Below are 23,721 nucleotides of genomic sequence, written 5' to 3' on the forward strand. Positions count from 1 at the left end.
GACACACAAATATCATACCCCCAAGACATGCAAACCTCTCACCATTACAATAACAGGGGAGGTTAGCATTTTGATATTTGTGCTTCTGTAACATTCTCACTCATCATTATTCACGATTCATTCAGGATAATCCGTAATCATGGTAGCATCCACATTAATGTTAAAGTGTTTCGAAACATATTCTATTCTTCTTTACAATAAAAGTAATACATTATTTACCATTCATTTCCATTGGGCACAAAATAATCTGAAACACAATAAAAAAAACAGCAAATGCATCCAACAAGTTTGTAGTGTCACAAGCTTGATGTAGTGGGACCAAATACATTTTACTACCTTAATACACAAAAGTACATTTGTCCCAATACTCTCCTAAAATGGGGGGACTATGTCCCAATACTTTTGGAGCTCACTGTATTTCCCTCAAAACATCAGAAGCCACCCTGTTATAGTGGAAATGGTTTCCCATGAGAAACTATGGTACAAGCCTGCCCTCAACTGTTCATTTGAGAGACTACACCCAATGCTGGATCAGAGACACAAAAGGTCGCTAAAGAGAGAGGATTTTGCTCTGTGTTGACATCAAATGAATCATGTTGTAGCTTTAATACAATTGAAAATGACATTGTCTGAGAACCAAAAGCAGAGGTGACAGAGGTAATTAATAATCAGTTATTTTATATGTATTACACAGTCGTTACACCGCTGAACTCTGTGCTTCCTTTCTATATTGCAGGAGAACACTTACAGGGCATGAGAGCTAGTCTAAGTCATCTAAGATATAGAACTTTAGCGATCTAACACTAGTTTAAGAGTGTTGTTTTGGCTCTGTACCGACTTCTTGCTTCCGGACAAGCTAAACACCTTCGTCGCTTTGAGGATAAAACCGTGCCACCGACATGGCCCGCTACCAAGGACTGTGGGCTCTCCTTCTCCGTGGCCGATGTGAGTAAGACATTTAAGCGTGTTAACCCTCGCAAGGCTGCCGGCCGAGACGGCATCCCTAGCCGCGTCCTCAGAGCATGCGCAGACCAGCTGGCTGGAGTGTTTACGGACATATTCAATTTCTCCCTATCCCAGTCTGCTGTCCCCACATGAAGGCCACAATTGTTCCTGTACCCAAGAAAGCAAAGGTAACTGAGCTAAATGACTATCAGCAGTAGCACTTACTTCTGTCAACATGAAGTGCTTTGAGAGACTAGTCAAGGATCACCTCTACCTTACCTGTCACCCTAGACCCACTTCAATTTGCTTACCGCCCCAATAGATCCACAGACGATGCAATCGCCATCGCACTGCCCTATCCCATCTGAACAAGAGGAATATGTATGTAAGAATGCAGTTCATTGACTATAGCTCAGCATTCAACACTACCTGCCCTCCAGGACACCTACAGCACCCGATGTCACAGGAAGGCCAAAAACATCATCAAGGACAACAACCACCCGAGCCACTGCCTGTTCACCACGCTATCATCCAGAAGGCGAGGTCAGTACAGGTGCATCAAAGCTGAGACCGAGAGACTGAAAAACAACATCTATCTCAAGGCCACCAGACTGTTAAATACGCCATCACGAGCACATTAGAGGCTGCTGCCCAATATACATAGACTTGAAATCACTGGCCACTTTAATAATGGAATACTAGTCACTTTAATAATGTTTACATATTTTGCATTACTCATCTGTTCTACTGTATCTTATTCTATGCCGCTCTTCCAAATATTTATATATTCTTAATTGCATTCCTTTACTTAGATTTGTGTGTATTGTATGTATTGTTGTGAAATTGTTAGATATTACTTGTTAGATATTACTGCACTGTAGGAGCTAGAAACACAAGCATTTCGCGACACTCGCAATAACATCTGCTAAACACGTGTATGTGACCAATAACATTTGATTTGATTTGATTTTGACATGAGTGCATCTCAATAGTCTAAATTGGCTTGCTCTTGGAATCACCACACATACCCGCGTTTTCAGATCACTGCAGATGAAGGAGAGAAGCTGCAGGAAGGTCCTTCGGACAATTGAGATGCACCGCTGAAGACGCATCATGATGCACTTATACAGTGTCATTCATATGTCAAAAGGGCAGTTGAAAGTGTTACCAACTAAAAACAATCACCACTGGAAACTCATCTCAAAGTATATAGTTAGAGACATTTGAAGCAGACATAATCTACAGAACAAAAGGTAACAATATGCAACAAATAAGGTAACATACACAATAATGATTTGAGTAAAGATGCAAACATTCTATGAGCTTGGCAGTCATCTTTGTCTCTTTTTGTATTTTTGTACAGGAGACACAGGATATATTTCACTACAATCCATTCATAAAAGTTGATCCTGAGTTTTGAGACGTAACCATGTCAATGGCTGTCTTTTGGCACCAGCATAGCCCCAAATCGGTCCCAAAATGCTGGGTATTGTTCTAGCTCTTCTGGCCAGTCCAGGTGGGTTGTTCTGGTCTTCACCAGTCTGGCCAGTCCAAGTGTGCGGACAGCTGGCGAGGAGGGATGTCCTCCAAGAAGACCAGGATGAGGATGTCCCTGTGCTCCACCCGCAGCCGGTTAGTGACCAGCTTCATCTCCAAAGAGCACCAGTTTCTGAGGAGGTAGTGGCTACTGACCAAGGAGACGGTCCGGCAGCTGCTGTAAAGACTCTCTGGGATATTGTCCATAATGTCCTTCCCCAGCTGGAGTCTCTGCTGTGCAGCCACAAGCGCAGGAAAGGGGGACCTCCTTGTTCCAGCTTGGGCAGGACCTCCTACACCTCCCAGCGCTTGTCTTTCCCGCTGTAGGGCGTAGTACCGGTACCGTCCCTTGTTGTTCCAAAACACGAGTTCCTCCAACCAGCCGCGAGGGATGTAGAACAGAGCCAGAAGATAGTGGCCAGCCAGGTGATGTAGCAGAACCACCAGCATGAAAAGCAGGAGGCCCAGAGAGGTGGAGACAAACTAAATGAATTCTGCATCTGCAGGAGGCCCAGAGAGGTGGAGACAAACTAAATGAATTCTGCATCTGCAGGAGGCCCAGAGAGGTGGAGACAAACTAAATGAATTCTGCATCTGCAGGAGGCCCAGAGAGGTGGAGACAAACTAAATGAATTCTGCATCTGCAGGAGGCCCAGAGAGGTATAGACAAACAAAATGAATCCTGCGTTCACAGAACAATGCATGTGGGCGTATTTGCAATGTAATCCCTCAAAGGTACAGTACCAAAACATGACACTAACTTATTGATTCCATTTTGCCCAGTTATGAAACCAAGCATTGCAACTGCATTGTAAAAATAAGCTCTTGTATGAGCAGATACCTTTTCAGGGGCTAAGGGTATTCTTCCATTATTGTAAGCTCACTGTTAATAACCAAACATAATTCTATCTATGACTGTAAGGTCCTTTTCCAAGTAGTCGATCCTGCAGTTGTGAAACATGATCGCAAAACCAGTCTGCTGATTGAGATCTACTCCTGTTAAGTTGCAAATCCCTGCACAAGTGTATTCAGACTGGTTAGATCCACAAATAAATCTGAGGGATTCGATTCTAGCTTGAAGCATTGAACGAACTTAAAAGTAGCTCCCAGCAAAGATGGACCCGCACAGGATCCACTATGTTCAACGATAGCCTCAAAGAAAGGCCTCTCACTATCCTGAAAAGACACTGTCTCGCCGTATGCAGGCCCAAGCCTGGGTTCGGGGTACCATTGCCCCCAGTAATGAGAGTCATGGGCCTCATGCCAGGGCTGATGTAGAGGTATGTCAGTCCCGAGGTATGCTGCCAAATACACACGTCAGATTGAGCTCAATCTTGGATTCTGTAGGGAACGTCAGGTCTCCAAGAGACATATTCTGTATTGAACTAAGGTGAGCAAAAGATAATGCCTCAATGTTCACCAGTGGATTCAACTCCAGATTGAGGTACTCTAAGCAGTACACATCAAATACATTTAATTATTGGATTTCAGATATGTGGCATAGGTTTAAAACCTAGAAGGCAAAGTATTTCAAGTCCAGTTCTTCTAGGTTTTTCATGCAACAGAATTGGCTATGATGTATGCTATGAATATTATTGTACATCAAGGAGAATACCTTTAACCACAAGATAGGACTATGTTGAGTTTTACAAAGGGGATGTGAATCTAGTACTGTCCAAAGAAACAGACAAACTCTGGAGATTCCTCAAGACATGGATAAAAGTCCGATCAATAAATATTTGTTGAACATTTTTGAATAGCAGACATTGAGAAGTTGATATGGTCCGCAGTCAATGAAACATAAGAAGTTGAGAGTTGATAGAGTCGATGCGTCACCATGCTCCTGACCGAATTCAAATGATTCCCCTTGGCTGACACCCGACTGCAGTAGATCATTTAGAGGTATGCTGAGATTAAATGTTTTTAAAACCTTCAAAATACACCTCTCCCTATTGTCTTCAGACGACGGGAAGTCAAGACAACATCTTGAAGACTATAGAAACTTGGGTCCCCATGAATAGAACCATTAGAGGTGGTGCAGTTTGGGATACTCAAAGTGGCAATGTTGCCTGACAGGTGCAGGGAGTTATTGACATACATAAAACCTCTGACAAGCTGTTTATGGCTACCGTAAGAGTGGTCACCTGTTTCATCCCAGCAAATGCATCTACAGCTATTGCAGAGAACGAACATTTTATTCTTAACTGTTTAAGAGTATGTAAATGTACGTGTGCCCGTGACATTAAAACCTGAAACTTGAATGAAAATGTGACTGTTAAAAGATAACCGAGAAAGAAGCAGCAGTTATAGTGTTCCTGGGAATCTGTTTTTTAAAGGTGAACATCATTTAATTTCAACTCAATACTGTATAAAGAGCTGAATAAATGGACTGCCGTCCTTGTCAACCATTTGGGTGTGTGTCTTCAGCGCTCGCTTGATAATGGAAAGAACGTTCCTAGACTGACTTGAACTGACCTAATGTGACCAGATGGTGGTGCTGTGGACTCATGCATGGATTGGACTCAGATCTGAGGAAATCAAGATCATATCATTCACTACTGTGCATCTTAAACTTTATTGTGAGTACTGAAGTTACATTTTAAAAAATGTACTTACTGTGTCTGAGTGGATTATAGAAGTACAGTAGGTTTACACTCTTTTCTATAATCAAAACATTGAACGATTTGCTGTCCTCTGTACATTATTCAATATTCCAGTAATATTCTTTCATTGAGCATTATAGTACTTCAGTTAAACATGAACAAAAAGCAGTATGAAACTCAATATCATTTACATTAGGCAATTACATACATTTCTCTTTATACATCCAGAATGATGAATCCACTGAATTAAAAAGTGTTGTAAATCGATACGAAGGTCAGATTTGCGGAGTGCATCTCTTCAAAATACCACGGTTCTGACAAGAATGATATAGATACAATTGTAGCATTTCGGAAATAAAGTCAAGGTAGGTATACTGAACAATACTGTATTAAAATACAGGACAGATGTTTTGCCTCCAGAATATCAATAACATGATGTTGGACACCCTGTACAGAAACACATAAACAACATTTAAACATTTGAACAAACCCTTCCATAGAGTGTTATAGATTACAAAGATCCATATTGATATTATCTTGCTTCAATGCACATTTTGAATTGTATAAACAGCCCACGGTTTCTTGTTCTGCTACTTGACAATCTCTTGATTTTCTACATCACTTGACACCATGTTCCATTTGGCCTCAACAGGACAACCATTTATAAGTAATGCAAACTATAAAGCTCCAGATTATATATTTCATTTAAAATATATACACCACATACTTTCTTAGTAATATTGCACAGAAGGACTCCAATGGATCATGAACGATGGATCCAAACGAGGAATTCCAACGAGGATAGAGCGAAGGGGTACAAATGGGGACAGTTTAGATACATTCACAGCTGCAAGAAGAGGTGGGTCAGGAGAGTTCTGCAGTTGGGTGGGGGACTTGGATGAGTACACAAAATATCACCAGGAAGAGAAATCATCAGAGAATGTGTAAGATGACACAGAGGTACTGTAACTTGAAATGCTCCACCTTAATCTAGTGGGTGTACTTTGACAGGTTGCTGTTTGATGTCTACTTTGGTGGTCTTTACTGAATGAGTTTGATAGACTAATAGACTGTGATTCTTACTGTACCTATGCACTGAAACTGTCATCATTTTATCATACAGTAGGGGGCAGAAGATAACGCATTATGAATTCACTCGTACACCATACACACACATACACAACCACCACTGTTAAAAACGTATCACACACACACATGGGGAAAAGGAAACAGAGACACACACTTTATACACCGGTAGACATATACACACACACCAGACAGACTCATAGCCAATAGGCTACACACACACACACACACACACACACACACACACACACACACACACACACACACACACACACACACACACACACACACACACACACACACACACACACACACACAGAGAGAGAAAGAACAGGTTTATGTGCGGCAGCAGCCAGCAGTCTTCATCTCCTTGTTGACATAGTCTTCAAGCTGAAACTTTGGTTCATCAGGCTCCTTCAGTGACCTGTGCTTCAGCTCTCTGAGAGAAAAGAGAAAAACAAAGGGCAGAGAAAGCAATGAAGAAAGAAGAAAAGGACGGGGAGATTCAATCTCGTTTCAGCATATTTTACTGCATAGGTTTATTTTGATTCTGTGTTTATTTTGAAATCACATGTATGACAAAACAAAAGGCATTGATTGACATGTCATCTCTAGAGAACACAGCAGTGGTAAACATCCTACTCACCTGGCCACAGCTGTAAATGCCAGCTCCACGTTCAGGCCAGATTTAGCACTGGTCTCCATGAAGGGCACACCAAACTCCTGCACAAGGTAGAGTGAGAGTCCACCAAGTTTTAGTGTATTAAGTACCTGGTGTGTTTGTGTGTGTTTTGTGTGTGTGTATGCAATATTGTGAAAAGCCGATAAATAAAACTGTTGCTGACCCCCCCCCCCACAAAAAAATCCCATTGCATGGAAATATCGTTCTATAGATTAATTTGCATAATTTCCGTTACAAGTGCAGCAGGTTGTGAACTCTGAAAACAATGTTTCCACTCTGAGCCTGCCTGCCAGGGTTGGTCTACAAAGCCAAAGCCCCCTGATGGGTGAGGATAATATACAAGGAATTTCTCAAAGCTGCTAATGAGAACCTTGTACCTAGCCGGTGGTGGGGATTCCGGTGGGTTGCCCCCACCCAGGTAGTGGCAGTGCTGGCAACACTAGCTAGCTGCAGTAACCAATGGGGAGGGGGGTCACACTTGGACAATCAGAAAGGGGGCAAATGATTGTGGCCCGTGTGTGTGTTTCAGGGGAAAGGGGTGTATCTGATCTCCATCAGATAGGACTTGATAATGGTTCATCAAAGCTCCCATTTTTTGCAAATTCTTGCTAAATTCTGCATGCTTTCTCAAACAGCTACAACTGCATATGCATTCACACATCAAGTCCTTTCTTGAGTTGGGCTCAGGGATGGAACAACTGTTAAACAACTGAGCTTGTGGTTGTTTGTGGGGGAAAGGGGTCAAGTGTGTGTGTGTGTGTGTGTGTGTGTGTGTGTGTGTGTGTGTGTGTGTGTGTGTGTGTGTGTGTGTGTGTGTGTGTGTGTGTGTGTGTGTGTGTGTGTGTGTGTGTGTGTGTGTGTGTGTGTGTGTCCAACATCTGTTGCTATGGGGTAATGATGTTAGGGACACTATATGATGAATCACAATAATTGTTTGCTATAATAATAATTGCTTGCCAAAAATGTCATTTTTGTAAATGGCAATCCTGGGAATAGATAACAATCCTTTGCATGAACTGCCTACATTATTATGCATTTTATTTGTTCATTGTGGAAATTAAGATACGCACATTTTTTAAATATGTAAATGTATTTTTTTAGACCTATATATGATACAAAACGAGGTGAGGGCATTGGAAATGCTTTTGGCGGTTGATCTGCTTCTGTTCTGTGGGTGACACTGTGTGCTCTTTTCGAAGTATGTGTCCCGGTCTCTCGGGCCCTGGGATCCGGGAGAACGGGGTGGTCTGCCGGTCACTAGAATGACAACCCAATTTGGGATGGTGGGGATGGGTTTAGCGGGTGGAACAGTGCAGAACAATTGGAGGTTTACCATGGAGGCAAAGCAAATATTATAGCTATATGGACACTCAATCACTATGGTACTTTTTAATGGTATGTTTACGAACATACAGTACCAGTCAAAAGTTTGGACACACCTACTGATTCAAGGGTTTTTCTTTATTTTTTACATTTTCTACATTGTAGAATAATAGTGAAGACATCAAAACTATGAAATAACACATATGGAGTAGTTAAGTAGTAGTTCAAAAAAGTGTTAAACAAATCAAAATATATTTTATATTTGAGATTCTTCAAAGTAGCCACCCTTTGCCTTGATGACAGCTTTGCACACTCTTGGCATTCTCTCAACCAGCTTCATGAGGTAGTCACCTGGAATGTATTTCAATTAACAGATGTGCCTTGTTAAAAGTTAATTGTGGAATTTCTTTCCTTCTTAATGCATTTGAGCCAATCAGTTGTGTTGTGACAAGGTAGGCGTGTGTATACAGAAGATAGCCCTATTTGGTAAAAGACCAAGTCCATATTAATGCAAGAACAGCTCAAATAAGCAAAGAGAAATTACAGTCCATCATTACTTTAAGACATGAAGGTTTGTCAATGCGTAAAATTTCATGAACTTTGAAAGTTTCTTCAAGTGCAGTCACAAAAACCATCAAGCGCTATGATGAAACTGTCTCTCATGAGGACCGCCACAGGAATGGAAGACCCAGAGTTACTTATATATATATATGTTTCCACTCCAAGAATGAGAACGGTAAATTACTGTAATTAATAAATGCATTGATAGAAATGTATGTAACTAAATTACAGGGATTAACAGTACATTTACTACCTGTGACATATGTAATGGGGAATTGATCAAAATCTAACATCAATGGGAAAACAACTCACGCAAGGAAACAATGAATGTCCAGCATCACTACTCTGGACGGCTCTGACTTAGAATACGTGGACAACTACAAATACCTAGGTGTCTGGTTAGACTGTAAACTCTCCTTCCAGACTCACATTAAGCATCTCCAATCCAAAATTAAATCTAGAATCGCCTTCCTATATCGCAACAAAGCATCCTTCACTCTTGCTGCCAAACATACCCTCGTAAAACTGACCATCCTGCTGATCCTCGACTTCGGCGATGTCATCTATAAAATAGCCTCCAACACTCTACTCAACAAATTGGATGCAGTCTATCACAGTGCCATCTGTTTTGTCACCAAAGCCCCATATACTACCCACCACTGAGACCTGTACGCTCTCGTTGGTTGGCCCTCGCTTCATACTCATCGCAAAACCCACTGGCTACAGGTTATCTACAAGTCTCTGCTAGGTAAAGCCCCACCTTATCTCAGCTCACTGGTCACCATAGCAGCACCCACTCGTAGCACGCGCTCCAGCAGGTATATTTCACTGGTCACACCCAAAGCCAATTCCTAATTTGGTCGCCTTTCCTTCAAGTTCTCTGCTGCCAATGACTGGAACGAACTGCAAAAATCACTGAAGCTGGAGACTCATATCTCCCTCACAGAGCAGCTCACAGATCACTGCACCTGTACATAGCCCATCTGTAAACTGCCCATCTATCTACCTCATCCCCATACTGTATTTATTTATTCATCTTGCTCCTTTGCATCCCAGTATCTATACTTGCACATTCATCTTCTGCACATCACCATTCCAGTGTTTAATTGCTATATTGTAATTACTTCGCTACTATGGCCTATTTATTGCCTTAACTCCCTTGGCACATACGGTATATAGACTTTTTCTACTGTATTATTGACTGTATGTTTGTTTATTCCATGTGTAACTCTGTGTTGTTGTATGTGTCGAACTGCTTTGCTTTATCTTGGCCAGGTCGCAGTTGTAAATGAGAACTTGTTCTCAACTAGCCTACCTGGTTAAATAAAGGTGAAATAAAAATAATAATAAAAATAAAATGTGCAAGAATTGGCGGGAGACAGCTGACCATTCTTGAGAGACTCGCCAAAATCTTTGCCACACACCCCTCCCCTTCTTCTTGTCTCAACATTTAAAAATTATACTCAAGTATTGCGGGCTTCCCAAATAGGCATAGGCCTACAAGCTTGTGATTTCAAACAATCCACAGCTATTTTTTAAAAGAAGTTAATGGTCCTTGATTTCTCTGTCATGCTTTCTGTTGAAGTATTTTGAATGATTTCATGTATTTCTGTATAGACAGGAGGAATTATATAATGTTGGCAAATGTATTTCCATTTACTTTCCTCTTGGACCCACCGCTATGCCATTTCTCTCCTTTTTTATTTGTTTTCATATCAACTTTCTTTAGTTGTCCAGAAGCCAAAGGCACAATCCTTGTCATATTATCAACCCATCCTAGTTGTTGCATCTTTAGATTTAGATCTTTAGATTTGTAACAGAGATTTTAATCTCTGCCGCATATGGAACTGCTATCAGGTCCGCTGTTTAGAATGGTGTTTTCCCAGGTTCTCTGTTTAGAATGGTGTTTTCCCAGGTGCTCTGTTTAGAATGGTGTTTTCCCAGGTGCGCTGTTCAGAATGGTGTTTTCCCAGGTCCACTGTTTAGAATGGTGGTTTCCCAGGTGTGCTGTTTAGAATGGTGTTTTCCCAGGTGCGCTGTTCAGAATGGTGTTTTCCCAGGTGCTCTGTTTAGAATGGTGTTTTCCCAGGTGCTCTGTTTAGAATGGTGTTTTCCCAGGTGCTCTGTTTAGAATGATGTTTTCCCAGGTGTGCTGTTTAGAAGGGTGGTTTCCCAGGTGCGCTGTTTAGAAGGGTGGTTTCCCAGGTGCGCTGTTTAGAATGGTGTTTTCCCAGGTGCTCTGTTAAGAATGGTGTTTTCCCAGGTCCGCTGTTTAGAATGGTGTTTTCCCAGGTGCTCTGTTTAGAATGGTGTTTTCCCAGGTGCTCTGTTTAGAATGGTGTTTTCCCAGGTCCGCTGTTTAGAATGGTGGTTTCCCAGGTGTGCTGTTTAGAATGGTGTTTTCCCAGGTGTGCTGTTTAGAATGGTGGTTTCCCAGGTCCGCTGTTTAGAATGGTGGTTTCCCAGGTGTGCTGTTTAGAATGGTGGTTTCCCAGGTGTGCTGTTTAGAATGGTGGTTTCCCAGGTGTGCTGTTTAGAATGGTGGTTTCCCAGGTGTGCTGTTTAGAATGGTGGTTTCCCAGGTCCGCTGTTTAGAATGGTGGTTTCCCAGGTGTGCTGTTTAGAATGGTGTTTTCCCAGGTCCGCTGTTTAGAATGGTGGTTTCCCAGGTCCGCTGTTTAGAATGGTGGTTTCCCAGGTGTGCTGTTTAGAATGGTGTTTTCCCAGGTGTGCTGTTTAGAATGGTGGTTTCCCAGGTCCGCTGTTTAGAATGGTGGTTTCCCAGGTGTGCTGTTTAGAACACTGTTTTCCTGCTAATTTCATTTTGGCAAATGTTTGAAAATGACGGTTTATTGGCTTTCTCATTACATGAGTCACATGTTCTGGTAAGATGCATTACCATAATCTAAATATGATTTCTGTCATTCTGAACACCGTGGGTGGATGCACTAATGTGTTATGCACTCAATGCATATGGGTCTAGTAAATTTCTTAAATGGCCGGTAAATTAAAATCTTCCCAGTCACCTTGTCCGGTGCCACATTTTCCTAACAGAAACCCTGATGTGTGCCTGTGTGCGTGCGTGACAGAGGAGTTTTACTGTGTGTGTGTGCGAGAGAGTTTTGTAGGGAATTTTTTACGTTATTATTACACAGTCTGACAATAACAAGGGTATCTGACGTCCGTTTCCCTTACAGCCATGCACAGTAATTTACTGTTACACGCCTATGAACTCAGAGCGTACCGATGTGAAAAATTTATTTTGCGAACTCACTTCAAAGACTCCAAACAAGGCCTCCCGAGTGACGCAGTGGTCTAAGGCACTGCATCGCAGTGCTAGCTGTGCCACTAGAGATTCTGGGTTCGAGTCCAGGCTCTGTCACAGCCGGCCGCGACCAGGAGACCCATGGGGTGGCGCACAATTGGCCCAGCGTTGTCCGGGTTATAGGAGGGTTTGGCCGGCAGGGAAGTCCATGTCCCATCTCACACTAGCGACTCCTGTGGTGGGCCGGGCACAGTGCACACTGACACAGTCGTCAGGTGTATGGTGCGGCTGGCACACATTGGTGCGGCTGGCATCCGGGTTAAGTGGACATTATGTCAAGAAGCAGTGCGGCTTGGTTGGGTTGTGTTTTGGAGGACGCATGGCTCTTGACCTTCGCCTCTCCCGAGTCCGTACGGGAGTTGCAGCAATGAGACAAGACTGTAACTACCAATTGGATACCATGAAATTGGGTAAAAAAAGAAGAGAGAAAAAAAGACTCTGAACAATACCAGCAGAAGGTGCACCTATGAATAAATAAGTAGAGATCAAGACACACCCGGACTGTCACCTGTCTATGCAGACTAAAATAGATCGAAACCTAGACATCAAAAGGGTCAATACTGAGTGATTGAGTTTTTGTGTATTTTCTCTCCTAACAGCTCACCTTGGCCAGTTTCTCTCCCTCCTCTCTCTTCACCACTCTCTCGTGTGTTGCATCAGCCTGTAAGAGATCACAAACATCTCCTGAAAACATTCTCTCCTTTCATCTATTCTCTGTTTCATCCTCTACTCACCCTAACAGCATCCTCCCCTTTATTTTCTGCAGAGACACATATATCTACGTCCTTTCGCGCTCTCTCCATTGATAGTAATGCACTCATCATCCATCCATCAATATCTACCTCGTTCTTTCTCTCTCAATTCATAGTAATGTACTTATTATCCATTCATCCATCCATTCGTCCGTTCATTCGTCCGTCCGTCCTTTCAGTGGGGGGTGGCTGACCTTGTTCCCCAGCAGCATTAGCACCACGTCCTGCTGAGCGTACTCATGGATCTCTGTCAGCCATGCCTGGAGAGAGGTAGAGAGAGAGGGGCAGACAGACAAAGAGAGAAGTAATGAGAGAGAGTGAGATATGTGACTCGTTTCAGGAAACTAGGCGTATGTTGCACATCACTGCTTCACAGGAGGGGCATTTGAATGTAAACAGATTTTTTGTTGTTGTCAGAAATGCCTTCCCGGAACATGTCAACTATCATGTGCCTTAATAACAAACGTGTATTCCATCCGTAAATACTAATAAAATGGGCGTGGTTATGGCATTGAACTGAGCGGATTCGTTTTTAGTGCTCTCCTGACAATTTCGGCTAAACTTCTTTTCATCTCTTCTTTTATATCCTCGTAACACGAACAGCAATTGTCTTGGACAATTTCAGGCGTATCTACATCCTTGATGAATCGACTTAAACATAGTCCTCCTAAAACAAGAAGAACATCTTGCATCGACAATGTGGTCCAGGCTAAGCCAGTTAGCCCTGCTAATTCAGCCAGCTCTACTAACACAGTTAGCCCTGCAAGCTCCTCACACCACGAGTCCGACATGGCTACCAACGATGTAGACGACCTAAACCAGAAGCAGAACCAAGGGGTTTTGGGAGGGAGGACTTTTCCACCAAACTCGAAGGTGTCCTAACAGGGATTAGTGAACGTGACCTTCAAGCCTACTCCACATGCTTGGACGAAGCAGGGGAACGCATTAGCATGGTGGAAGATACTGTCGTCACTGTCAAAATACCGACCGAAAAGTTTGGAAAAACATATGGCGGACCTTACTTCAAAACTAAGCTCGCTCGACAATCTACACAGGTAGTCTAATTTGAGACTGGTTAATCTACCTGAAAAAGTGGAAAATGGTGACGCAGTTGCATTTCTCGAGAGTTGGCTTCCCGAGGCATTGGGGCCGGACAACTGCGCATTGAAAGAGCCCATTGGCTTCTGGCTCATACAAGCCTGAGAAACCACCTCTCTCCTTGAGTCCTTATCATGATGTTTCTCAACTTTCAAGACAAAGTCAGAGTGATGCGGAAAGCCAGGGCTATGGGCAAGGTGATGCACAGGGACCAAGAGATCATGTTCTTCCCTGACCTATCTGAGTGGCGCAGCAGTCTAAGGCACTACATCTCGGTGCTAGAGGCGTCACCATAGACCCTGGTTCAATCCCGGGCTGTATCACAACCGGCCGTGATCGGGAGTCCCATAGGGGGTGCACAATTTGCACAGAGTCGTCCGGGTTAGGGGAGGGTTTGGCCGGGGTAGGCTGTCATTGTAAATAAGAATTTGTTCTTAACTGACTTGCCTAGTTAAATATAGGTTAAATAAAACCTGCACCGAAAAAGAAAAGGTTACGACGGGGTCACACGCCAGCTCAGGTCAACATTGCCTATGGAATAGCTTTCTCAGCTAAACTACGTCTGACTTACAATGGATGGTCACACGAGTTCGCATCTCCCTCTCAAGCCGAGGTGTTCATCCGTGGCATACATGAATCTTCTTCCTAGTTGTGTTGCCGCTGTGAAGTTTACCACCACTCTGGACTAGGGAAAATTAAACCCTCTTGGATTATGTGAAGAGGAAAGCCCATAAAATTGTCAGAGACTCCAGTCACCCAAGTCATAGACTGTTTTCTCCGCTACCGCACGGTGTCACGACTTCCACCGAAGTCGGTCCCTGTCCTTGTTCGGGCGGCGTTCGGCGGTCGACGTCACCGGCCTTCTAGCCATCGCCGACCCACTTTTCATTTTCCATTTGTTTTGTCTTTGTCTTACACACTTGGTTTCAATTCTCCAATTACTTGTTCATTATTCAACCCTCTGTTCCCCCATGTTTGTTTGTGAGTGATTGTTTGATGTATTTCGGTCCTATGTGTGGGCTTAGTATTTTCTTCATGTATTTTGTAAGATTGAGTAAAATTACTTTCATTACTCATCTATGCTGTCCTGCGCCTGACTCCTCTGCACCAGCTACACACAGACGCTTTACACACGGCAAGCGGTACCGGAGCGCCAAGTCTAGGACCAAAAGTTTCCTTAACAGTTTTTACTCCCAAGCCAAAAGACTGTTGAAAAAGTAAGCAACTGGTCACCGGACTATTACATTGACCCCCCCCCCCCCCCCCACACACTCCATTTGTTTTGTACACTGCAGCTACTTGCTGTTTATTATCTATGCATAGTCCTTTTACCCCTACCTACATGTACAAATTACCTCAACTAACCTGTACCCCCGCACACTAACTCCTGTATATGTCCTCATTATTGTTATGCTATTGTGTTACTTTTTATTATTATTATTATTATTATATATTTTTTACTTTAGTTTATTTGCTAAATATTTTCTTAACTCTTCTTGAACTGCACTGTTGGTTAAGGGCTTGTAAGTAAGCATTTTACGGAAAGGTCTACACCTTTCTTTGACCACTTTAGAAACGCTTTCTGTTAATATGTGTTATGGGTGAATGGTCGCTACTCATAAAGACAGCTCTGATAGTAAGAGACTTCAGTGGATATAAGATATTCAGGAAGATATTTCAACAGAGGGGGTATGATATGCTCTAGAGCTTAGATACAGACAATAAACACCCACCTGAGATTATTGCTTTTAAGCTCCACAAATGTGACCGTAATATCCCAGACCTGTGTGTTAAATGTAACACGCATTTTTGAACGTTGTATCATTGCCTGTGGGAATGTGCTGAGATACAACCGTTTTGGAGCTCAGTACTGCACTATACCTCTACTCCAATATCTCCAATCCCTAAACTTTGCATCCTAAATCTTTACCCAGGGAATATCACTTTACATAGGAGAGAGAAGAAAATGGTTGACCTCAGTTCCCCCTCACTTGGTCATTGGTTAAAATAATTAACGTCAAGCCTGGCTCTTGAAAAAAAAAAAAAAAAATTGTTCAATTACGAGTCTAGTTAGTTTAGCCACGGAAAAAGCCAGGAACCTTCCCGCTAGCCATGATTGCCTGAGATAATGGATGGGCTGGACATGCCAGGGGATGAGTTTGGATTGGTCTGCCATGCAGCATGCTTCTGTCTATAACGTGAGCTGTTCAGTATGTGTTGATAGTCCTTTCTACCGTGCAGTTTTTGAAAGATATAACATTAGACATCGATAACTACACAAGTGTTGCAACTTTTCTCAACAACATTGATGCCCTGAATTTAGCAGGTGCTATCCACAGATCAGTTGGAAAAAGTGATGGGCTACTTTCTGACACGTTAATATGTAAAGGACCTTATATTTAACTAACAAATGATGGGTGAATATGCATACAAATTGCATGTAGCCTATCTGTCTTCAGCCAAAATAAATGTTGGGGAGTTTCAAAGAAGAGAAAGTGCACGACGGTGTGATCACATCCAACGTGGATCAAAAAAGCTACTTTCTGAAATCATCCTACAGAGATTCATCCAGGTCAGATTTGTTATTTCTTTACATGATCGGACAGAGCAGATTTTACTGCATCTATAGCAACAAAAATTATGACATAGGCTCTGTTAAAAAAAATACTTTATTGTTATATGACAGAGGTTCCACCCATTTGTGACACTCAAAATATCTGTTGTATTTTATTCTGTTATCTTCCATTATATTAATTCTAACTCTACAATATAGACCCTATGTGTGTTAACTGTGATCACGGCATGGGGATGTATGCTAACCGCGTCACTATGTATGCTAACCGCGTCACTATGTATGCTAACCGCGCCACTATGTATGCTAACCGCGTCACTATGAATGCTAACCGCGTCACTATGTATGCTAACCGCGTCACTATGTATGCTAACCGCGTCACTATGTATGCTAACCGAGTGAATTTAGGAACGCATCCTCATTTTAATTTATTTTATTTTATTTAACCTTTATTTAACTAGGCAAGTCAGTTAAGAACAAATTCTTATTTACAATGACGGCCAACTTGTAAAGCCCCCTGGACAAACCCTCCCGTAACCCAGACGATGCAGGGCCAATTGTGCGCCGATCTATGGGACTCCCGATCACGGCTGGTTGTGATACTCCCGTGATCGAACCTGGGTCTGTAGTGACACCTCTAGCACTGCGATGCAGTGCCTTAGAGGGCTGTGCCACATGGGAGGCTAATTGCTAATGAATGTGAAGAAATGAAAGTAGTGGAAGGTCTGAATTTAAACAAGAGGAATTTAGAATATGCAGCTGTCAGGTTACCTTGACAACAGTTGCGACAACAGGGTCAATGTTAAATGTCTCTTTCTCCTTCCCGACAAAAGCAATGGCTATATAAAAGGTGCATGCTGACAAGAAAGAGGTAAAAATAGGGCTGTTTGAAAGAAACTTGTCACCCCTGTTCTCAGTTTGAGTAGTGCACTACTAGCATCTTCCTTTCTCCTCCCCCATAATATGTCTTATTTTAAATACAGGTTAGTGGTCCCTGGCCACCCTTTTAACTCTTCTGGTTAAATAGAGGTTAGCGTCTCTGGGGAACCATGACAGATTTCATGAAGGAAACCAGTCAAACACGCCACCATTACTCTTTCTATGAATCCCTCTGTTTACACACGTCCCTCTCTATCATTTCATTATCTGTGCATTAGGATGGTCCACTCCATTCGGATGGTCCACTCCATCTCTTCTCTCTCTTCTATGTACTCTCTCACTCTCCATCTTGCTTTCTCTCCCTCTACTCTGTCTCTCTCATCTAAGGCAGCTCCAATCATCCGTGCTTCATATCCCTCGTTCCTCAGCACTTAACGCCAGCGGTCTTCCTACGATCTGATTGGGAGCCTCGGGCACACCTGAAAGCAGTAGAGGCTTATGGGACACGCTCTGTGACACTGTTCCTGTGATTAGTTTTGATGGCAGGAGGCTGAATAGAGGGAGAGGGAGATGAGAAAAGAAGTGAGTGAACACATGAGCTAGCCATTTGTCCTGCTGTGCTGTCTCCTTCTCTACCTGTTAGAGCAGAGCTCCATGTGATACTCCTGCTAATGACAGCAGCGTACTCTTATCTTATCACAGGGTGCTGGTCTACATGAGTGTTTTTCATTAACCCACATAATGAGACATATTGTCAGTTATGGTAATTACTTTCCATTAGGTCTACTGTAGATCTGTGGCAGAGTGATCAGTGCTGGGAGGGAGGGTTGCTTGTGTTTAGAGATTGTGACCACATCTATCGCAGAGTGTCTGAGTAAGTGCTTGCGTGTGTCCACGTGCACGCTTGCGTGTAGCTTTAATTAACAGAAAGTAACAAACGAAAATAACCCAAAACTATATTTGAAAGTATACTGTATCTCTGTCTTCCATCTCACTCCTTAGTAGCCACTATCCTATCACTGTGATGAGACCATGGATGGATGAATAAGCAAGCCAGCTCTACCTCTCGCCTGGAGCGTCTCTCTCCTCTACACAAGCATCAAACCAAGGTTACCACGGTCATCGAGGGGTAAGGGGGAGGAGGGAGAGGAAGAGAGAGAAAGAGAGAGGGTGGGTGATAAAGAGAGAGAGAGCAGGGATTCTAAATAACAAAGGAACAATATTTGATCGTTTTCAATTCAAATGGTCAACAAAAAATATATAAGCTTCTTAGCAAAGGGAAATGTATCAAGCAAGAACTTTGCCAGGACTGTCTGGGAGTGTTCTGAGCAGGGAGGGGAAAACTGAAAATGTGCTGTTATTGGCAGAGGTTTGGAACTCTCTTTCTTATTAACTAATTTACCGCATGGGGATGTCACCATGGAAGGCCAAAACTGCATTCCACCAAAAGAGTCTGAAATTTAAGGCGATCTTTTCAAATAGCTTTTACACTAAAAGGGCATTATCATAATTTTCACAATTTCACAGTGCAACATACAGTGCTTTCATAAAGTATTCAGATCCCTTTACTCTTTCCACATTTTGTTACTTTACACTTATTCTAAAATGTATTCAATTTTAAAAAAACTCTTCATCAATCTATACACAATACCCCAGAATGACAAATCGAAAATAGGTTTCACAAATTTTTGCAAATGTATTAAAAAATAACAACAGAAATACCTTATTTACATAAGTATTCAGACCATTTGCTATGAGATTCTAAATTGAGCTCAGGTGCATCCTGTTTCCAATGATCATCCTTGAGATGTTTCTACAACTTGATTGGAGTCCACCTGTGAAAAATACAATTGATTGGACATGATTTGGAAAGGCGCACATCTGTCTATATAAGGTCCCACAGTTGGCAGTGCATGTCCTAGAGCTGGCCGCCCGGCCAAACTGAGTAATCGGGGGAAAAGGGCCTTGGTCAGGGAGGTGATCAAGAACCCAATGGTCACTCTGACAGAGCTCCAGAGTTGGGAGATGGGAGAACCTTCCAGAAGGACAACCATCTCTGCACCACTCCACCATGGTAGAGTGAGCAGATGGAAGCCACACCTCAGTGAAAAGCACACAACATCCCACTTGGAGTTTGCAAAATGCACCTAAAGGACTCTCAAACCATGAGAAACAAGATTCTCTGGTCTGATGAAACCAAGATTGAACTCTTTGGCCTGAATGCCAAGAGTCACGTCTGGAGGAAAGCTGGCACCATCCCTACGGTGAAGCATGGTGGTGGCAGCATCATACTGTGGGGATGTTTTTCAGCGGCAGGTTTATAAAAAATATTTAACCTTTATTTAATTAGGCAAGTCAGTTAAGAACAAATTATTATTTACAATGACGGCCTACCAATAGGCAAAATAAATACAATATAAATATAGGACAAAACACACATCACAACAAGAGAGACAACACAACACTACATAAAGAGAGACCTAAAACAGCATAGCAAGGCAGCAACACATGACAACACAACATGGCAGCAGCACAAAACATGGTACAAACATTATTGGGCACAGACAACAGCACAGAGGGCAAGAAGGTAGAGACAACAATACATCACACAACGCAGCCACAACTGTCAGTAAGAGTGTCCATGACTGAGTCTTTGAATGAAGAGATGGAGATAAAACTGTCCAGTTTGAGTGTTTGTTGCAGCTCGTTCCAGTCGCAAGCTGCAGCGAACTGAAAAGAGGAGTGACCCAGGGATGTGTGTGCTTTGGGGACCTTTAACAGAATGTGACTGGCAGAACGGGTGTTGTATGTGGAGGATGAGGGCTGCAGTAAATATGTAAGATAGGGGGAGTGAGGCCTAATAGGGTTTTATAAATAAGCATCAACCAGTGGGTCTTGCGATGGGTATACAGAGATGACCAGTTTACAGAGGAGTATAGAGTGCAGTGATGTGTCCTATAAGCAGCCTGGGTGGCAAATCTGATGGCCGAATGGTAAAGAACGTCTAGCCACTCGAGAGCACCCTTACCTGTCGATCTATAAATTATGTCTCCATAATCTAGCATGGGTAGGACGGTCAACTGAATCAGGGTTAGTTTGGCAGCTGGGGTGAAAGAGGAGCGATTACGATAGAGGAAACCAAGTCTAAATTTAACTTTAGCCTGCAGCTTTGATATGTGCTGAGAGAAGGACAGTGCACCGTCTAGCTATACTCCCAAGTACTTGTACGAGGTGACTACCTCAAGCTCTAAACCCTCAGAGGCACTGTAGTAATAACACCTGTGGGAGGAGGTGCATTCTTCTCACCAAACCTCATCACCTTTGTTTTGGAGGTGTTCAGAACAAGGTTAAGGGTAGAGAAAGCTTGTTGGACACTAAGAAAGGTTTGTTGTAGAGCATTTAACACAAAATCCGGGGAGGGGCCAGCTGATTATAAGAATGTATCATCTACATATAAATGGATGAGAGAGCTTCCTACTGCCTGAGCTATGTTGTTGATGTAAATTGACAAGACTGTGGGGCCTAGGATCGAGCTTTGGAGTACTCCCTTGGTGACAGGCAGTGGCTGAGACAGCAGATTTTCTGACTTAATACACCGCACTCTTTGAGAGGTAGTTAGCAAACCAGCCCAAAGACCACTTATAGACACCAATACTCCTTAGCTGGCCCAAAAGAACGGAATGGTCTACTGTATCAAAAGCTTTGGCCAAGTCAATAAAAATAGAAACACAATATTGCTTAGAATCAAGGGCAATGGTGACATCATTGAGGACCTTTAAGGTTGCAGTGACACATCCATAACCTGAGCGGAAACCAGATTGCATACCCGAAAGAATACTACAGACATCAACAAAGCCAGTCAGTTGATTATTGACAAGTTTTTCCAACACTTTTGATAAACAGGGCAAAATAAAAATTGGCCTATAACAGTTAGGATCAGCTTGATCTCCCCCTTTAAATAAAGGTTGAACCGTGGCTGCCTTCCAAGCAATGGGAACCTCCACAGAAAGGAGAGACAGGTTAAAAAGGTTGGGGATAGGCTTGGTGATGATAGAGGCAGCAACCTTAAAGAAGAAAGGGTCTAAACCATCTGACCCAGATGTTTTTTTGTGGTCAAGTTTAAGTAGCTCCTTTAGCACCTCGGACTCAGTGACTGCCTGCAGGGAGAAACTGTGTAGCAGGGCAAGGGAAAAAGGGGGAGTAGCATCGGGGATAGTCGCATTAGAAGGGTGGGAGATGAGGATATGTTGGACGGGCAAGGAGGCATGGCTGAGTCAAATAGGAATCCTGACTTAATGAAGTGGTGATTAAAGAGCTCAGCCATGTGCTTCTTGTCAGTAACAACCACATCATCCACATTAAGGGACATGGACAGCTGTGAGGAGGAGGGTTTATTCTCCAGGTCTTTAACTTCTTATGGCTGGGGGGCAGTATTGAGTAGCTTGGATGAATAAGGTGCCCAGAGTAAACTGCCTGCTACTCAGGCCCAGAAGCGAAGATATGCATATTATTAGTAGATTTGGATAGAAACCACTCTGAAGTTTCTAAAACTGTTTGAATGATGCCTGTGAGTATGGCAGGCAAAAACCTGAGAAAAACCCAACCAGGAAGTGGGATTTTTTGATGTGGGTAGTTTTCAATTGAATGCCTATAGAGTATCTAAATGGTTAGGACCCAGATTGCAGTTCCTATGGCTTCCACTAGATGTCAACAGTCTTTAGACATTGTTTCAGGCTTGTTTTCTTAAAAATGAATTAGAATGAGACCTTTCTTTCAGTGGACTGAGGAAGAATGCTGAGCTGGTTTGCGCGCGTGACCGATTTCACACCCTTCGTTGTTTTTCCTTTCTATTGAATACGCTATTGTCCGGTTGAAATATTATCGATTATTTAGACAATTGACAACCTGAGGATTAATTATAAACATCATTTGACATGTTTCGACGAACTTTACCCGTACTATTAGGATGTATTCGTCTGCATGTTTTGACAGCCTTGGAGCCAGTGGATTACTGACCAAAACGCGCAAACAAAACAACGTTTTTGGTATATAAATAGGGACTTTATCGAACAAAACAAACATTTATTGTGTAGCTGGGACTCTTGTGACTGCAACCATACGAAGATCTTCAAAGGTAAGTGATTAATTTTGTCGCTATTTCTCACCTTTGTAATTCCTGTACTTGGTTGTAAAATGTTTGTATGCTTTTGTAAGCGGGGCGCTGTCCACAGATAATCGCATGGTATGCTTTCGCCGTAAAGCATTTCTGAAATCTGACAAAGCAGCTGGATTAACAAGAAGTTAATATTTAAGCCGATGTATAACACTTGTATTTTTTATGAATGTTTATTATGACTATTTCTGTATTTTGAATTTGGCGCTCTGCAATTTCACCGGATGTTGTCGAGGTGGTCGTTAGCGGAATGCCTGCGCCAGAAAGGTTAACATTACCACTGAAAATATCAAAAAAGAAGGTCCAAGCATCTTCAACAGAAGGGATCAAGCTAATTCTATACCAATTTACAGATACTAGGAGGTACTGGGAGACTTGTCAGGATCACGGCAAAGATGAACGGAGCAAACTACAGAAAGATCCTTGATGAAAACCTACTCCAAAGCGCTCAGGACCTCAGACTGGTTCACCTTCCAACAGGACAATGACCCTAAGCACACAGCCAAGATAACGCAGGAGTTGCTTCGGGACAAGTCTCTGAATGTCCTCGAGTGGCCCAGCCAGAGCCCGGACTTGAACCCGATCGAACATCTCTAGAGAGACCTGAAAATAGTTGTGCAGCGATGCTCCCCATCCACCCATCCAACAGAGCTTGAGATGATCTGCAGAGAATGGTAGAAACTCCCCAAATACAGGTGTGCCAAGCTTGTAGCATCATACCCAAGACTCGAGGCTGTAATCGCTGCCAAAGGTGCTTCAACAAAATACTGAGTAAAGGGTCTGAATACTTATGTAAATGTGATAAAAAATATATATATATATTTCCAAAAATGTCTAAAAACCTGCTTTTGCTTGGTCAGTATGGGGTATTGTGTGTAGATTGATGAGGGAAAAAACAATTTAATCAATTTTAGTATAAGGCTGTAACCTAACAAAATGTGGAAAAGTCAAAGGGTCAGAATACATTCCGAAGGCACTGGACATACCGCACGCGCACACACACACACACACACACACACACACACACACACACACACACACACACACACACACACACACACACACACACACACACACACACACACACACACACACACACACACACACACACACACACACACACACACACACACACACACTACTGACACCTGCATGCACACCCACATTCCATAGATGATGTCATTGT

The 23,721-nt window shown here is 42.7% G+C and overlaps 1 protein-coding gene and 1 pseudogene across 1 annotated transcript in view; both read right to left on the bottom strand.

Moving 5' to 3' along the window:
* Positions 1 to 2,313: 2,313 nt before the first annotated feature.
* LOC139569786 (toll-like receptor 13) lies at positions 2,314 to 3,734 on the bottom strand (annotated as a pseudogene).
* Positions 3,735 to 5,037: 1,303 nt separating this feature from the next.
* LOC139570194 (ras-related protein Rab-26) overlaps positions 5,038 to 23,721 on the bottom strand; it is a 133,778-nt gene continuing 115,094 nt past the window's right edge. The window contains exons 6-9 of the mRNA XM_071391827.1: positions 13,008 to 13,073; positions 12,666 to 12,722; positions 6,817 to 6,893; positions 5,038 to 6,609 (exon numbers count right to left, since the gene is read on the bottom strand). Of these exons, the coding sequence (XP_071247928.1) occupies positions 6,507 to 6,609; positions 6,817 to 6,893; positions 12,666 to 12,722; positions 13,008 to 13,073 (303 nt within the window). The 3' untranslated portion in view covers positions 5,038 to 6,506. The remainder of the gene's footprint in view (positions 6,610 to 6,816; positions 6,894 to 12,665; positions 12,723 to 13,007; positions 13,074 to 23,721) is intronic.

The sequence above is a fragment of the Salvelinus alpinus genome, chromosome 3, assembly GCF_045679555.1.
Source record: "Salvelinus alpinus chromosome 3, SLU_Salpinus.1, whole genome shotgun sequence".
Taxonomy (NCBI): domain Eukaryota; kingdom Metazoa; phylum Chordata; class Actinopteri; order Salmoniformes; family Salmonidae; genus Salvelinus; species Salvelinus alpinus.